Source organism: Pezoporus occidentalis, unplaced genomic scaffold (assembly GCF_034315485.1).
Source record: "Pezoporus occidentalis ecotype Australia unplaced genomic scaffold, CSIRO_AGI_Poc_V1 ctg179, whole genome shotgun sequence".
NCBI lineage: Eukaryota > Metazoa > Chordata > Aves > Psittaciformes > Psittacidae > Pezoporus > Pezoporus occidentalis.
Genome location: NW_026913629.1, coordinates 788010 through 806115, shown reverse-complemented (window position 1 = coordinate 806115; position 18106 = coordinate 788010). Strand labels below are relative to the sequence as shown.

The 18106-nt window shown below is 45.2% G+C and overlaps 1 protein-coding gene and 2 long non-coding RNA genes across 11 annotated transcripts in view; 2 read left to right on the top strand and 1 right to left on the bottom strand.

Moving 5' to 3' along the window:
* LOC134161763 (uncharacterized) overlaps window positions 1–12354 on the top strand; it is a 35128-nt gene extending 22774 nt beyond the window's left edge. Inside the window, exon 3 of the long non-coding RNA XR_009964078.1 lies at window positions 11294–12354. This is a non-coding gene — a long non-coding RNA (uncharacterized LOC134161763). The remainder of the gene's footprint in view (window positions 1–11293) is intronic.
* LOC134161762 (uncharacterized) lies at window positions 12351–17046 on the bottom strand. The gene is made up of 3 exons (XR_009964077.1): window positions 16910–17046; window positions 15060–15208; window positions 12351–14485 (listed from the first exon to the last, which is right to left on the bottom strand). It is a non-coding gene; the product is annotated as an uncharacterized LOC134161762 (long non-coding RNA).
* CUX1 (cut like homeobox 1) overlaps window positions 16835–18106 on the top strand; it is a 271313-nt gene continuing 270041 nt past the window's right edge. For all 9 annotated transcript variants that reach the window (XM_062614918.1, XM_062614919.1, XM_062614914.1 and 6 more), the window contains exon 1: window positions 16835–16993. In XM_062614918.1, the coding sequence (XP_062470902.1) occupies window positions 16931–16993 (63 nt within the window). In that variant the 5' untranslated portion in view covers window positions 16835–16930. The remainder of the gene's footprint in view (window positions 16994–18106) is intronic.

The window sequence follows — 18106 nt, the reverse complement described above, 5'->3', positions numbered from 1 at the left end:
ATCTAAGAATGCTCTCAGCTGCCATAGGATTTTGTACCACCCTGAACATGGAGGAGAGCACAAACAGCAGCAAGAACATCTCAGCCCCAGTCTAGCCCAGTATATAATTCCTGTGATGTGAATATCATATTGACTCCTGTGAGGGCACTAGGAGTACACCTACCATATTCTTTTGGAAGATTTTAAGATCTTAGGTCTTTTGGGGCAAGTTGGGCTTATTAACCCAAAGAGAGAAAAAAAACAAAACTTAAAATAAAACTACTTCATTAACTATCGCAGTTACCCCAGTACCAGTGTTTGTACCGGATTGACAGTACATCACTCTCTCTAGATGTTATCACACAGACTTTTCTAAGTCAGTGGAATATTCTGTTGCATGTAACAGCCAACTTTCAGCCCTTCAGACTCTAATATTATCCAAACAAGGCTTATTTTCCTATAGAGGCTGTGGACATACCCCTCAGTGAGAGCTGTTTATGTGCCAACTCTCTGGTTTCAAAGTTCTTTGATGTATTATCTGTGTGGTATAGAAAAACATGGCAATAATTTTCATCAAAAACGGGGAAAATGCATTAATTTCCCTTCTGCAACACTCAGAAATGGCTAGAATGTTCCATTTCACATACATGACTACATAAGTATGAACACACAAATACAGATATAAACTGAACATGGACAGCTCGATCAGTTCAGTTCAGAGAGAGTTATTCAGTGAGTGAAAAGTATGGAACCTGGCTGCAGATACAACTGTGATCAGTCCTATGAGTTTGTTGGGGACTATGGGAAGGAGTCAATACTTCTGAAATGCCTTCTCGCTCCCAGTAGCTTCTTGAAGTATAGGACAGATCAGCCAAACCTGAAACTTTATCCCAAGCTTCATTCAGCCTTTGAATCACCAGCTTTTTGACTGAGCAAAGTAAAAAGCACTTGGTTAGCTTTGAGTTGGTGAGGATCCTTCCTCATACTTGGATGTTTAAATTCAGGATATGCTTCCGTGCCTTGCTGAACCAGAGGCGTGTCATTAGAATTGTTCCACTTTTCATTTATGATCTTCCTCATAGCAAAGGAGCTAATGGTGACATTGTAGGAAAAACATCCTTTAGACCTCTTAGGATATTGCAATAGCCACAGAGACTCCAGTCGAAATAAACTGTCTGATGATACTGATTTGGTTTCTGCTGAGTAGGACCTTGAGAGTGAGACAGCCAGCTCAGCTCCAAACAGAGAGCTTGGCTCTACATTTGTCCCACTCCAGTCATTTTCATTTCACACAGGAAAAACAGCTTAGCACTTTTGCCTGCTTTACAGCCAGCGACACAGTGACAGCAAACTGTAATAAATGGTAGAGAGAATGTGGCTGATCTGTGCTTCCAGCATTTGAGCCTCTGAAAAAAATTATGTTTCATTTAGAGCTCTAAGAACAGCCTATGTGTGTAAGTACAATGCTGGCTTTTTGTTTCCTGGAATTCTGTTGCCAGGATTGGCTTCTCTTTCTCCTTTAACAAATCATCACAATTTCGGCGAGCACTGCACCAACTGCCAATGCTGTGCTACCAATAATTCACCAGAATTGAGAAACTTCTGTGCTTTCATTCGGCACAACTAAATTATCTCCTGCATGCCCAGATTTGTTCTGTTCTATATTACGTACTAGAGGCTCAATCCTACCCTGATACTGGGCACTGTCTCTAGGCTTTTGAGAGTATGAGCAGTCCTGAGGAATTAAAAGTTAAGATAGTGGGTGAACATTTTGGTTCAATTGAGGACACTCTGCTATGCATCTTGGAAAGGAATTAGAGACTTGCAAGAACACTGCGAATTAGGAAACAAAGGCACTTTTTCATAATTTATTAAATTTTTGCGGCTTATGTAAAATTTTGTGATTCCTGTCAGCTCCGAAAGCACCTTCTGCAGGATGCAGCATCAACACAGATTACAAACGTTCCCTACTTAAGCAGTTTGCAAAGTTGGTATAAAACAAGATGTGACAGATGCAGGCAGGGCTGCAGAGATACCTTCTTCTAGGAATGTTTTTGGAGGTGAACTGTATGTACAGCGAGGAGATGTTGCGTAAAGCTGAAATGAAATTTCTCATATTAGCCTTAGTGCTTAGATTCAAACTTGTATTAACCTGGGAAATAATAAAAATGCCATTTGAAAGCCTATTCTTGTAACATTTCTGACCCACTTCAGACTCCTTTTGGTAATCTGGGAAGGGACCTTTGTTCCCATGGCAGCCCATAATTTCCTGACTGAAACAGTTCAGCTGAGCTCTGAATGACAGAAGCAGGCATTTGGATGCTTATCTTGCTTCCAAGTGTTCCGAGGTTCCTCATTTCTCACTTATTGCACAATGCCCCGATCTCACTGGGAAGGTGAGAACTGGATCAGAAAGAAATATAATTGCTTTTTTTTATTAGCTTATGATACAGTCCCGCCCTTCTGTGTTGCCAACTTACCCAGTTATTCACAAATGATGATATACGTACAGTGAATTATATAATTATCAGCCTATAATTACAGGTATATAGATACATACATCCCCCTGGAGGAGAGCTGGGCTTGGCACATACCTGCTTGCACCTCCAAGTCTTTATGGAATTCGTGCCCATTTTCAGTAGAAGATTATTTATTTATCAAATGCTTGAGACATTTTATGAAAAATGAACCCAAAAGAATCCTTTGATTCTTTTTAATAATGTTCATAAAGTACGTAACCGAACAAATCCAGGCATGCAGGAGCAAACTCTCCTGTGCACACTGAAAGCAGAGATGTTTCTCAATAGTAGTAAATTATCGGTAGCACAGCATTGGCAGTCAATGAAGAGCTTGCTGGAGCCATGCTGATTTGCTAAGGGAGGAGAAGATGCCAGTCTTGGCACAGTGATCAGAAGCCAACACTGAGAAAGCAAAGTCAGGGCTCTATTCCCACAGACACCTCCTTTTCTGAAAGCTTTGGACAAGAACTGGTTTATCTTATGGTGCTGCTTTAATGCTGTAACCATAGATAAACCCTATTGCCTTCCCACTATGTTTCAATGCCTCATTTTGTCATTGGGGCAGATAGTGATTCTCAGCTGATATAAATCAGCAAAGCTCCACTGATTTTTAACAAAGCTGTGCCAGCTTCTGCTAGCTGAGGGTCTGCTGAGGTATTTCTGTAGTTGTAAAGCAAAGAATCCAGCAGGCAAGGCTGATGCAAGTTGGATATCTTTTTTTTTTTTGGCTTGTTTTTCTTTGTTCTATCTCAAATGCTGCTCTCATTCATAACGGCTGGGATGCTTTTAAGCCTGTGCACAAGAGTTACGGGGCCTAATCTGGCTCCTACAATGGTGCAAATCGAGAGTAGCTCTAGTTAAATCAAAGGCATTACTCAGAGGTATTGCGCCTCTGTAAAAGCAGCATACTTGTGCATAGCAACTGATCTGTAAATCTCATAATGTGCCCGGTATCTTTCCAAGAGTTTATTTGCAAACAAACAAACAAAAAGCAGCATCATGGCTGAACAGACTGATTCCAGCCTGAGGAAAATGGACTGAGCCTCTGCCAGAAATAAACTGTAGGCACTTGGTAATTACCATTTGTGGGCAGCTTACAAAGTTCAGTACAGGAGAAAACCACTCAATTCAGATCCTCTTTCCCAGTTTGATGACATCATTCACATCATTATGTTGTGATATGCCAGATGGGAAAATTTGAGGTGGGGATGAAGTGAAAATCCCGGTTACACCTTTTCTCCAGGCTATCTGCCTCTCCATCATTTTACAACATCACAGAGAGTCTCAGACAGTTTGACTCTGCCATCCCCAGCTGGTTTGGACCAAACAGATAAATGCTGAACCATTAAGAATCAATACACGTTTCCGCCATTGTGACAGGTTATGCTGCACATAGCTAACCTTAATGTAATTAGTTTATTTAAGCTCACCAGTATATTTAAGTAGAGAGGGAACAGTATAAACTCTGTAATTCCTACTGCCTGGGAAAAAAAATAAAAACAGCCCTGCATCAAATGCTTATTGAAACTGAAACATATGTATTAACATATGGCAGAATTTCACTTACTGTATGTTTTAGTGCAGAGCTGATGAGGAAGGCATCTGTGCTGAGAGCATCTGAATGGAGACTCAGATAATGAGCAGAGCTCAAAAAATACACTCTGAAAGGTTGGGATGTGTCAAAGTGCCCTGCAGTTGATTTGTGTCAGAGCTGAAAGAATATACTCAAGTTTCTATGCAGGTACATCGCTGTACTTTGCTTTCTGCACTGGGAGCCATTTGAGTCTTCATACACTACTGTGGGCTCCTGCTTTGGATGTCCTGGACAAATTCTAAACCCCAGACAAATGGTTTCACACCAGAAATGCTGACACAGCATCTACTTGGAGCTTAACTGTTATAGTTTAACAAAGAGCAGATTAACTGGAGATCTTAAATATCAAGGCCAAATCTGGATCCAGATTTGAAATTCTCTTAAGGGCAGCAGCTCTTTGGAGCTGGGGTTTTGGTTTTCCACTTTCTACAGGCATACAGACAGGTATAGCTGTAAGCAAAATCTCTATCTTCAAACAAGAGACACTAAGAAACAAGAGCAAGCTTCCTCTGCTGAGATTCTCATCCCAGTCACTCAAACATACCAGGTTTATGCAAAGCCAGGTATTTTGGTTCTGAGATGAGCCCCTGGATACTCTGAATATTAACCATTTCTCCTGCACATGGTGATGTCATGTTTCAGTAAACCATAGAAAGACCCTGAGGCTCTTGCTGCCAACAACTAATATTATTAATGGGCACTACAAAGCCACATTATTCTCCACCTGTTTACTGGAAGTAAGATATAAGGATACCAGGTATAATCACTGCCTTAAGGAAAGAAGTCTTTCTTTCTGATTTGACCACAGGAGGACATCTGCATCACTCAACCACAGATTACCTGGCTCCTGGGAGATGGTTCCAAAGCACCCAGTTGCTATTTAGTGACCCAGAAGAAAGATTACCACCTACTCACAAAGCCTCACTTTGAAGTACTCCGCTTCTTGTGAAAACAAGGAATCTTAAGGTTTTTCAGACCATGGGCTATGTATTAAATGCATGAACCCCTTGTGCACTATTGTGCAGATCACTGCTTTTGATATGAAACTGTACTCCAAGGATAATTCCTTTTCCAAAACAAAAGTGATTATTGAGACTAAGTATTTAACACATGTATGTTGCTTTTCAGGGAAGCTTGCATGGAAGCTTCCAGACATGGTGCATAGGGACATGGTTTAGTGGTGGACTCGGCAGTGTTAGGTTTACGGTTGGACTCAATCTTAAAGGTCAACCTAAATGATTCTATGTTCCTATGAAATAAAGAAGTTGGGATGACTCAAACTGTCTATTTGTCAGAAACACCTAAAGAGTGATGCAGGGAAGGCATCACTGTGTACAAGTCAAAATTCTGTTTACTGGAAATCTGTTGTATTTCCCATTTTCAGCCGTGGTGAGGAAACTTCTGGAGGTCCTGCCATAAAGAGATTTCAGTTTATGTCCCTGGATCAAGAATATGTTTCTTATATTTATTAAACTCCACCCAGGTACAAGCTGCTGCTTCACAGGAAGGACAGGTTGTCTAATTTGGAGTAAAACTACACAAGAAATGTCTTGGTTCTGCAGGGTGAACACTGAGGTGCAAATGCCCTGGCTGAAAGTGTAAGCATGATGAACTCCCCTCAGTTGTTGAAGACAGCATTACTCCTCCTCCACTCAGTCTCTGTGCTGGAGGTTACCTCCCACAGAAGCATAATAGGCAGGAGGTACCTGCCTGCATCTGCACCAGTGAGACAAAATCAGTGCAAGTCATTTCACCTCTTTGAAGGCAGGTTTGTGCTAAAGACCCAGATTTTATGCTGAAGTGGCTGACACTAATGTAATTTGGAGGATAAGGGGTAGCCTTTGGCAGCAGACAACCGAGAGCTGTATCATCTTAAGCCAACATAGGAAGATTTTCCAGAGCTTGTCTGTTAGCACCTTGAATAAACCCCAATTTAAATCCACCTTGATTGAGAAAAGAGCAGAGTAGATTATGTATGCACAGAAGCATACAAAAATATATTTAAATGTCTGTTCAGGTATCTAAATAACACTGTGAATAGAGTCTTGGTGTTTTGCTCGAAGTAAGGCAGAAACATTTGGCACAGGCCTGGACACTGAACTTGGATGTCCTGGGTCCCAGCCCACCGTTTCAATCACAAGACTATTAGTCTCTCTGAGTATGGATTTGTCTATCCCTTATGTCTTTTCCATCATCTCTAAACTTGAGTGACTCCTATGACTAATGTGATTGTAAGTCATAAAACATTAAGTTATGACACAATCAAATCAAAGCCAAGAAATTCATAGTTAGGGTGTAGGCTACATTCTTAACTCAAAACCAGAAAAGCAGCATTGCAGGGTAAACAAAAGGATGAAGTGTCAGCCCTCATTTTTCATTTTGGGGCTGTTATCAGTTTGTATCAATTTAAGCCTTTTTTAAATATGTAATTTCTTTGACTTATTCTTTTCCCCTCTAGGAACTAAAAATTACTCTGCTTTGAGGTCTGGAACCTGCCATACAATAAACACTACTTAATTGGGACATGCTTAATAGGGATGGCCACTTTAATGGGACATCTCCTAGGGAACCTATTTATGTTAATGGCGCTGAATGACAATGTTTCTTAAGTGGGGCAACAAAAAGAGAAAAACTCCACTTACCAGGGGTGCACTTAGCTCTTACCAGTTTGTAAATGTTCAACGAGGTGTTAAGTAGGTCTAAAATTCTGAGATTCCATCTTTTCATTCAAAAATGGAAGCTTAAAACATGTATATCATGGTGCAATGTAGTGTTAGTATTTGTATAGTGGCATTTAGTACAAAGAAAGGGACAGGCTGTTTTCAGTGATGCAGGAGACAGAAGTTCTCTTCTCCAAAGAGCTTTAGCGACCTTTTTCTCCAAGCAGGGAACTACCTGTAGGCTGGATTTTTCAGCGATTCATTGCAAAAGCTAGGAAAAAACCCATCTGTCCTAATTCTGAATGCTGTATTTTACCCTCTCACCCCAAATCTTTTCACTTCTGTAGTGTGAATAAAAAGAGGGAAGGTAAAAAAAAAAAAAAAAGAATAAAAATACGAAAGCTTCTTAAATCCCAGTGATCCAAAGATCTCTCAGAACAGACGTCTGAAGACTTCCAGGAACCTCCCAAAGCCTGTAAGCCATTTTGAAGGTTACTCTCTTCCTGAGATCTTTTGTGTTCTGTGGTCTCCTCTGAAAATATGTATACACGTTTCAGGGGGAACAAGAAACCATGTTAAGAAGTTGTCTTAAAAACAAAAATCCCGTCTTAGACGACAGCTATACAAATGTGGGGACTCTCCCCAGCAAACCAAGACATCTGATTATGCCATTGTATCCTGTTTGGCAAAGGAGAGAGTGAAGGAAAGTGATAGACATGAGGGGCAGATGGAGTTTGCCTAATGTGTCTGTTCTTTTCTTCGCTGCCTTTTCAATTTAAGAATGTAGCAAAATAGCAGCTGCTCATAATTTCATGAATCAAGAAGTATGTAAATTTCAGCTACAAAATTTGTTGCATAGTTAGACACACACACACAAAGAAGGAGGGGGGGGGAGGGAAAAAAGATCTTGCTTGCATCTACAACTTTCTTAATTCTGCATGCAAATGTAGCTTTCAGGCCTGGTTTTCCTCTCATTTCAGAGCGACCCAACACTGGCTCAGTCGGTTTCACTGTCCTCACGCAGGGCAAATGTTGTGGGTTCAGCTAGTCCCTGCTTGTTGCCCTGAGACCAGCATGGAAGGATGAGCCTGGCATAAAAGGCTCCTTTCATGCCCCTGAGCTACCATAGGGGTGTTATGCCATACCTCTGCTTCCAGACTGCAGATGGAGGTAAAGAGGAAAGGGGTTGTGATGGGAATGTCTCCCCAAACAGGAAAGAGCTGTGAACAGTTACCTGGGTATGCTGACAATGACTACAAACTGAAATAGAAATCACTCTCCTCCTATTTCAATCCCTAGCAGCCCCCAAATTAAAAGATGGAAAAAGTGACTAGAAATGTATCATCCAAATGTACGAAACACTGCTCAGAAGGAGCTGGGATCAGGGCCTCCATATACTATACAGCTGGTTCTAGTTTTCAGACAAGATTTACTAAACACATGTAAACCGTGCATATCTGTTTGAATACTTTTTGTGCAAATAACTTCCTCTGTGGTCAAGCTGTTCTCTCAGATCCAGGCTACAGATTTGTGCTTTATACTCACCACTTTTTTACCCTTGGATTTCCACCAGTTCACACTAAGAGTATGAAACTGTGAAGAAGGGAGCTGAGTTTGGCAGCAAAAGCTGGGAGAATTTACAGTGCAAAACACCGAGCAACCTCATGATAAAGGGCAGAAATCATCCCTGGCTTAGCTCCATCCCAGTCAGTGGGCCAGATCCTGAGCAGCTATAAACAGACACAATACTACAGTATTTCACAGGAGCTGCAACCGTTTATATCATCTGGCCCAACAGGCTCTTCTACAGATGCAACATTTCACCAGTCCTGGTGGGGTTTCTCCTGATTTATACCCCCTGAGCGAGCAAGCAGAGCTTTCTTCACCAATTAAAACTGCCCCCAAATTGTATCTGCTGAGTGTCAGGAATTCCAACTTTAAACACAAAGCAACAGCTGAAACTGAATATAAAGAAGCGGGAGGGCAGAGTTTTATGATCGATGTTTTATTGGAATCATATAAAGAAGAAAAGCATTTCACGTATTTCACGGAGGTATTTTATGTGCAAATTTAATATGAATCCTCTTCTTGTTAAACTGGTACATGATCTATGTACTTGAGTATATAAAACACCATATAGGACAGCTATGAACAAGTTTATTAAACCAGCTTGGGCTCCTGTTGACATCACCAACCACACAAGTGCTTGCTCAGGGTTGGTGTGATCTTATCAGTCTCTCCTTATATTTCAGGTTACCTACTTGTTCATTTTCCCTATATATCTTTCATTGTTACAAGAATTCAACTCATGGGCAGATCTCTAAGATAAATCTGCTTGTCTGTTTGGGGAATATGGCTCTAGTTCTAATTTTGCAGACTTCGTTCAGGCAATACTCCCTTTGACTTCAGGGATTTTTGCCTGAGTAATCCTTTCAGAATTGGACTCTCCATGATTTTCATTTACTTAACAACTTGGCATTACATCTGTAAAATATTAGCCCAGTAATGTGAAATATCAAATTAAGATTTATGCATTAATCTAATCTATATATGAAGCTTGATAGTCAGTTCTGCTACACTGCGTTATTGCAATTCCAGGCATTCTGTGCCATTTCACATTTACTCTGATGATGTAAGAGAAACAAAAAGGGAGGTTTGCAGATCAAACTGGGTAAGCCAGGGGTGTGAAAAGAAAGTCTGAAATTTTAAACAAAATAGGAAATAGATTCCCACTTTCGGATAAGCCACGTAGAGGTTTCTCCATCACATGCAGGGGAGCACACAACAAATTTCAATCTGAAATAAGAAAACAAGAAGTTATTAAAAGAGAAAAAACAGGTCCAAATAAATAACTGAACTGCAATGTATTCCCTAAAAATCCCTGAGAAAGACAAAACAATTGTTTCTTTTCTGTGTGACCATTGCAGACTGAACAGTAAAAAATGACTCTTTCATACGTGTTCATAAACTGCATTTATAAACACTTCCTGTAGCTAAATTGCATTGGTTTCCTCCAGGTTGGCTGCCCTTGAACATTTTGCTCCTTCTTGCAGTTTTTAATTCTTTTTTTATAGAATCCTTCCATGAAAGCAGGTCTTCTGCACATGGCTGTGGTTCAGCAGCCAGCCCCACGCAGTGGGGCAGCTAAGAACATGTTAAACTGAAGCTTTGTACGTACTTCAGTACTTCTAAACCCTGGATACTTGGAGACAACCCACCAATATGTTATTCTTCCACCTTACAGCCATTTCCTTCCCTTTGTGAATGATTTCAATTTGTTTTACTCTCACTGGGCCAAATCCAGATTGTTATTTGCAGCAAGAACACACGATTATTAGGCAATGGTTTACCCTAGCCCACACCCCTGGAAATTCATAGCGACCCCATCAATTCCCATATAATTTCTTTGGATTCTTATCAGGTTAAAGCCCAAATCCAGGATAATGCCAAGGAGATGCAAACAAGGGCCAACATATAAATGTGGAGAATCATGGGCAGAGTAAGACTGGATCTCTTTATTCCAGAGAAGAAGGTAATATTTGGAAATAGAAAATTACATGGATTTCCACACACCCCACACCCCCTCCCCCCCCCCCCAGCTTGGGAACTCCCAAACAGCAAATAGGAAATTATGCAAGGGGGGGGGGGGGGGATCAATTTATTTCACACATGCTCCTGAAGACATACTGTCTTGATATGTGAACCCAAGCACTTTGGTTCACTTGTGTGTGTTATGGCAGGCACCCAGTGTGCTCTCTTCAAAAAGGAGGTTCTCCACACTAAAATGTTTCCTGTGGGATACGGCCTCAGTTTTGCCAGTAAATGGCAGCTGTGGTGAACACAGGGCTTCCTCTGAGGGTGTCTATTTTCTTGCTTTCTCCATTAATCCAGAATTAGTGTTTCTCCTACCCTAGTATTCCCATGCAACAACCCCAAACACAGTTGTGTTTGCGGAAAATCACAGTTGTGCTAAGTCAGTCACAGTTGTGTTTCTAAGAAAAGATGTGCTTCCCAAAATGAAATCTCACATTCATTATTGGAAGAAGAACCACCTCAAACATCCTAAACATCACATATGATGATAAAGCCGGGTTCCTGGTTGCCCTGATGGCTCCAGCAAGCCACTTTAGCCTGTCCATGTGCCGGATTCAGGTGGTGGAAGCAGCATGCGATGGTATCGCCCCATCGCTGCACATACCTGTCTCTCCTCTCCTCTCCTCTCCTCTCCTCTCCTCTCCTCTCCTCTCCTCTCCTCTCCTCTCCTCTCCTCTCCTCTCCTCTCCTCTCCTCTCCTCTCCTCTCCTCTCCTCTCCTCTCCTCTCCTCTCCTCTCCTCTCCTCTCCTCTCCTCTCCTCCCTGCGTGTTGCAACAGGGCTGGAGCCGGCTGTGGCGATGCAGGCTATGGGCTGGTGACAGGCCATGACAAAGGGACCAAAAAGCCCAGCTGGAGGAAAGGAGCAGAGAGATCTTCCCTTCTTCCTTCCCCATGTGAAGTGTTTGCGATTGGAAAGTGAAAGAAAAACCTTTTTTCACTTTTCCAGGATAGCGTCAGCCTTGTACTTTATGGGCCTTATCTGGAATTGAATGAAAGAGAAACTGATAGGTGAGGGAGCAGCTCTTGAGCTGTTTTATTTATTTATTACTCTCCATCTCCTTCTTGCAGTTTCCCTGTTCTGCAGCCCATGAGATTCAAGTGCCATGAGATTTTTACCTCCCAGTGACCACTAGTATTTTACAGAATGAAGGAACTGGGGAAGAGTCAGTAAATTGTTTTGTGTCACCAAGAGCTCTGTGACACAAAACACAGCTCCCATCCCCAGCTACAGCCACTGAACCAGCTCTCCTGCCACAGGGGTGATAGCAGAATGCAATCATTCCAGCTGAGGTTCAGAAAGCAAAAAGATATTTAAAGTAATAATGATGGTTTCAGCCTCTTACTCTTAAGTAGTATGTGAAATACTGGACCTGGAGATTCTGCAGAAACTGTGAGAAAGGAGACATCCCCATTTCCGTCCCCTTGGCTGGGACAGTGGGTGGGAAAGCACAGCCGAAATAGATCCCTGAGGGAGCAGGGAAGGGGAGATGGGAAGAGCAAGAACCTGAAGTGAGGAAGTGGCTGCATGAAGTGGGTTATGAGACACATGATAGGAGTAGCAAGAGTTAAATCTCACAAAAAAATAATGTGCTAAAAACAAACCCCCAAGCCCCTAACAGAAACCAGTAGGAGGTAAAAAAAGATGTAAAAAAGAGGTAAAAAACAAGTGAAAGGTTCCAAGTGAGAAAAAAGGTGGGAGTTTTGCCTGAGAACATAACCTACTATCTTGTCTCCTAATCCTTTTAAAGGACAGAGAAGATAAATGCCCAAATCAACAGAACAGTGTAAAAGTTGGACACAAGAGTGCTACAGGGAGTGTGAGCCCTGCCCAGCCAAGAAAGGACCCAATGTGCCTCCCATCTGCGGCATCCTGTGTGTGGAGTGAAGGGAGACAAGGCAAGGACAGTGCTTGCAAATTACAACTGGTAGGAACCATACACTTCAATAAATTTGGTATGAAACTGTTCTTGAATGCCAGCTACAGGGACTGGATAACCTGAGAGATCCTTTCCTTCTCTAATTCTCTTGATTGCTTATGGGTACTGGTACTACTTATGTTGGCCAAAACATTGGCATGCATCTGGATAAAATTTACTTTAAGAAAAGCAGAAATGCTGCAAACATACTCAGTGTGGAAAGAATGACTCAGTTCATTGGGCACAGTGATATATTCATTCTTTAGGGGTCTTCAAGAACTCCTCCTGTACATGGTAAGAGATTACCACTACAATATCATCACATGTTTTTGTTGGTATGGGTTAATCCACAAATCCTCAAAGAAGATCTGTTGTGGGTTATGCTGGGTACTTATAAATGTCTTCAGAGTTAAACAGCAAGTAACCACACCACCCAAATTTACTTTGCTTTTAATTGTGGCTGTTTTCCCTGCCCTCTGTGAGAATTGCTTTCTTCTCTTCCACCTACCAGTGTGTATCTGTGGCTTTGCAGCAGTCACAGGATTTCACGCTTACATCATGTATGCCACCATCTACATGATTTGCACTAAAACTTTCCCAAATTACCAGAGAATGTGGGAATACCCATGTTGGTCCATCAGGCTGAGTCCCCTGTCTCTGCCAGTGACTGCAAATGGACACCCAGGGAAGAGTGGGCAGGCACATGGGACACTTCTCCCTGGTACTCTTCCAAGCAGTTTCTGCTCACGGGGCTTCCCGAACTCATACATATCATTGTGTCCATGTCTTGCAATCCCCTTGCAATTTATATGCTGCAAAACCTTTGGCTCTACAACAGATATAAATGAAACAGAATTGTAGTCAATGGCTATAACTGGGGAAAAAAGTTATCTGTGATTTGGAAGACATATATAGGTTTTGATCTTGATTTGGACTAAATCTCCCAGCAACATAAATTATCTGGCTGTCTCTGTTCTCTGCCATCCCTATGGAGTTCTCTATGCAATGGCATGGTGTAATAACGAGAGATGGAGCTTGCTTTGCTCTCAAATCTGGTTTAATAGTGAGCAGAATGACACCTTCACAGTGGAAAGGCTGGGATTTCAGAGCAAGACATTCCTTTCAGTGGGCACAGGCATGTGGAGCCAGGCAGCTGGGGACAAGAAGCAACTGAAGAAAATGTGAAGATGAGAGCCATGAAAGTGAGGAGGGAAGGGGCTGGACAAGGAGCAGAGATGGGAACAGATAAGGCTCCAGAAAAACTCTTCTGTGGGAACTGATAGAAATTTGGGAGTCACATTAAGTGAAAGAGAAGAAAACCCACGAATTTGTGGAGAAGAACCTCAAAGTTACAGCATTGCTGGGAGAAGCAGCACCTCATCTTTCAGTGTCCTGGCCAAGGAAATGAGCTAGAATTCCTAAGGCAAATAGAAGCTTAAGTATGGAAATTAAAATTGGACTTATGGTCCAAAATATCTTAATGAATGCAGACTGCTGCCCAGAGGAGCAGCTGTGACAATGAATTGATTCTGACAAGTTTGGGACCCTTGGAATAAAGGTCCATTCCGGACGATGACATGTGAAGCACAACAAGAGCAATTGCCATTGATGGTCCCATGTGCATAATTGTATCAGTGGGACTTTATGATACAGTGACATTAATAGGAAAGAAATTTTAATCAGGTATTTGCCTAATTCCTAAAATAGTGCAAGTATGACTATACCTGGGTGAAAATGAAACAGAAATCTGTACAACATACTTACAAGTATTTTGGCTGTAGCAAGCATTCCTGAAGCACTATTAGTTACTGCCGTCATCTGAGATTTAAACTTCAAACCCACTGTACTTACTTTTTCAGTACTCTATTAGTGCATGTTGAAAGAAGTTAGCATTTACACAGATCAAATCTAACCTTACGAAAACCCTTCTCAAATGAACAGATGAGGCTGATTTCTCAAAACATAATAATTCAAGGAAAACGTTCTTCTAACCATCTTGTTGCCAGGGTGCACACATTTTCCAAGATCCTTCTTCCGTCTTTCCCAGGTACGTTTCAGCAGGAGCACAAAGCAAATTATCACTTGCTCCGAGGAGCTCTGTACCCTGCAGGATCTTTGCAGAATCCAGCTCGAAGAAATACAGCACTTTGAGAAAACAGAGCTGTCAAACAAGATTTCCTTGGGCTTGCTGCCACACAAAATGGCAAATAAGGGACTCGATCCTGCACAGAAGACAATAGGAATTATAGGTGCTCAGCGTCTGTCTTCCAGCAGAGTTAGGGCTTCTCAGCACTTCCTAAAATCAGCTGTACTGTTTATACTTATCTAAATTGTATAGCTAAAAGCTTTGGTATCTAGCCACAGAGCTTTCATTTCAAACTGGCAATAACGTGAAAAGATGTAACTCCTGCAAAAAAACCAAACTACAATAATGTTAAAAATATCATAAAATATTATTTATATCAGGCTACATTTGTTACCCCATCTGACAATCATTCTTATTTCTTGACAGATATAAACCTCCGCTTAACACATTAGTATCATAAATATTACCAGATATAACACTGTAATTTAATACCTACCAAATGCATTTTAAAATATTACTCAATTTAAAACTTTGGATTTTAACCAGATGTGTTTCCAGAAAATGATTCAGGTCAGATGCTTTTTTTTCCCCTTTGCCTTTTTGTGTGTGTGCGTTCAAAGCAGAGCATTACTATGTGATTTATTGTACTACGACTGTATGCCCCAAACCTAAAACAGCACTGCGATACTTCATCCTTGAGGCTTACACACCTGCAGTCCAAACTAACAAGAGAAAACATCTACATGGCACGGCAGGAGTCTTTGAAATGTCTTTTTGCAGTTGCCTGGACACAGAACAGACTGGTAGAGCAGGGAGGCAGCGGAGAAAGGGTGAAGACAGGAACTCCAGCCTCTTTCATCTAGAAAGGGGGGACCATGGAGAGATTAGAGGAAAGGATTTTGATTAGATCACTGGAATGTGAAACGATGCTTCCCAGGATTAAAATCCTATTTTAGAGCTACCAAACCGGTTACGTTGTTAGTCAGAATTTGGAGGCTCACGCAGCTCCATCCCTGCAGATGGCTGTCACTCGGCAGCACCCGATACCCTCTCGTTACAGCCAGGGCATCCCAGCCGGGCACCCCACACCTCCCCATGTCACCCCAGTGTGGACACACAGCCACCATCCCAGTAAAGAGCTGCTCTCCCTCCATGCATTGCACTTCTGGAGGACAAGAGGTTTCCTTTTCAAAAGGCATCCGTGGTCCAGCCCCACTGATTCCAACCTCCTTGAGCGCCCAGGTGGAGGCCCGACATTCCCATCACCGAATGCCATTAGTTTTATTCCCAATACAGGCAACTAACAATTTGAAGGGTTATAGTTGTCAGGCTGATCATTACATGAAACCCATTAACATAAAACCTGCCATTGCAATTAGTATCTTTGTAAGCAGCAGCCTCAGCAAAAAGTGGAAATGGAGGCTGAAATGATGGTGCTCCTCCAAATGAGGATGGCGGCAGATTGGGAAATAATCTGTGGCAATCGCTGTGCCGTAACTTCTCTAGCGATAGACACAGCCATTTCCAAGGAGTCAACCCACTGACTTGAGTGAGCACTAAATTCACTTCATCAAATATAATCTAAGGAAGAAAAAAACCCTGTACAATCGCTCATTTACCCTTCCCCAGAGGAAGACAGATTTTCCTTTTAGAGATGAGAACAGGGAAAGTTGCTGTATTTGGGAAAATCGCGCACAGCTCATTGATATCAGGGGGGGACGGGTACAAACCGTGGGTCTGCCCGTTTCCCAGGGAAAATAAGGAATTATTTGCTAGGGTGAGGTGTTGGAGTGCACTGGTGCGGTTTGTTAAGAGATGAGCCTGGCTAAGTGCGCTATGCTCTTCAGGAAGGGAGCAAGGCAAACGTCCGTATTTATAGCACCGTTATTGTTTAGAACAACACAAGTTATTTCATCCTTTAATCTCCGTTTCTATGGCTATCCATAGCCGCGTTTTGATTCTCCGACCTCCCTGCGGGTCTCCCCCGGCCCGTCACTCACTGCCCGCCGGCGGTTCGACAAACGCCGTTACCGGCGGGGTCGCGGAGAACGCGGCTGCTTTGAACGCACTTTGGTGGCTGCCGTGTCCCTAAACTCTGCCGCCCACCTCATTCCAGACCGCGGCGCCCCCAGAGCCCCCCCCCACCCCAGGTCCGCGGAACCATTTGCGGGAGCGATGCTCCGCGGCCAGCCCCGCACAGGCGGCACCGGGGGCGGGGGGGGGCTCCGCACCGAGGGCAATGACACCCCCCCACCCCCGGTATGACCGCACACGGCGGGGGGGGGGGGGAAGAGGGGGGGGCGTCCTCCCTGTGCGCGCGCGGCCGCGGCTCCCCCTCCGCCCCCCCTCACCCCCCCCCCCGCGAGCTCAGGGGCTGAGTCCGTGTTCCGGGCGGGCGCAGGCTCCAGGCCGGGATTTGGGCGCTCCCCGCCCGCCTCCCTCCCCCTTGCCCCCCCGCCCCTCCTCCCCCCGCCCGGCTGGCTCCCTCCCTCCCTCCCTCCCTCCTCCCCCTCCCTCCCGGCTCCCAACTCCAGCCCCTCTCTCTCGATCAGCCGCTCACTCTGTCTCAATATGTCTCAAGATGGCGGCCAATGTGGGATCGATGTTTCAATATTGGAAGCGCTTTGATTTACAGCAGCTGCAGGTCAGGCTCTCCCGCTCGCCGCACCGGCCGGGCCGCGCCGCCGGACCCCCCCCTTCCCTCGCTCCTTCCCTTCTCCGCCTTCCCTCGGGCCCGGCCTCCCCCTCCTCCTCCCGCTGCCGGCCCGCGCCGCCTAAAGGGAACCCCCCGCTCCGCCCGGCCGCGGCGCTCCGCTCCCTCCGCCCTCCCCCTTCGCCATTGATTACCGGCCCCATCGGAAATTGATCCTCTTTGTTCAATTCATCGATCAGCCCAAGATGGCGCCGGAGCCGGCGCTGCTGGGGCCGCCGCCGCTTCGCCCGCTCCGTCCCGGGCTGCTCTCTTCCCCGCTTCCCGTTCCCCCCGGGCGGCCGGGGCCGTGCGGAGCGGCCGGGGCGGCAGGCGGCGGTGCTGTTGCTGCCGGCGGCCGCTCCTCTTCTCCCTCTCCTGCCCGCTTCCCTCCCCACCCGCCTGCCCCTTCCCGCCGCCGCTTCCTCGCCGCCTTTTCTCGCCGGGAGCCGGGGAAAGTTTACCGAGTGCCGGGACTTTGTGTGGGGGCGCAGGCAGCCGGCCGGGCTCGGCGTGCAAGCGCGGCGCGGCGGGGGCTGGGGGCGCTGTGGTGCCGGCCAGGCGGGCGCTCCCCCGCCGCTGCCCGGCCGCCGCCTCGCCGCGGGGTGCCGGCCCTCCGCCGCCCGCGGGCAGGGGGCTCCGGCCGCCGCTCTCCCGCCGCCCGCTGGCACCGCGCCGGGGCGAGGTGTGGGGGACGAGACACCGGGGGCGAGGGATGGAGCCGCTTAGGGGTCCTGCGGGGCGGGAGGGGGGCGAGCGCCTGGCCTGAGGAGGGCGGGGGGGGTGTGTTTGTGTGGGGGCTGTGCGGGAGGGTAGCGGCAGCGCCGTCCGGGTGGCCCCTGGAGCCGCCGCGGGGGGCTGGTGAGCGGCCGGCAGAGCGCCGGCGTATCCGGCTCGGCGGGGCACGGCACGGCCGGGCATCTCCCCGCGGCGCGGCGGCGGGAGGGCACGCTTACATAATTCACGGGCTCTCCGGCCTCTCCTCCTGCCCGGGATCTGACAGATGGGTGCGATACTGGTGCTGCACTGTGCTGCTCGTAACAGCACACAAGTCCTGTTTCCTCTCGG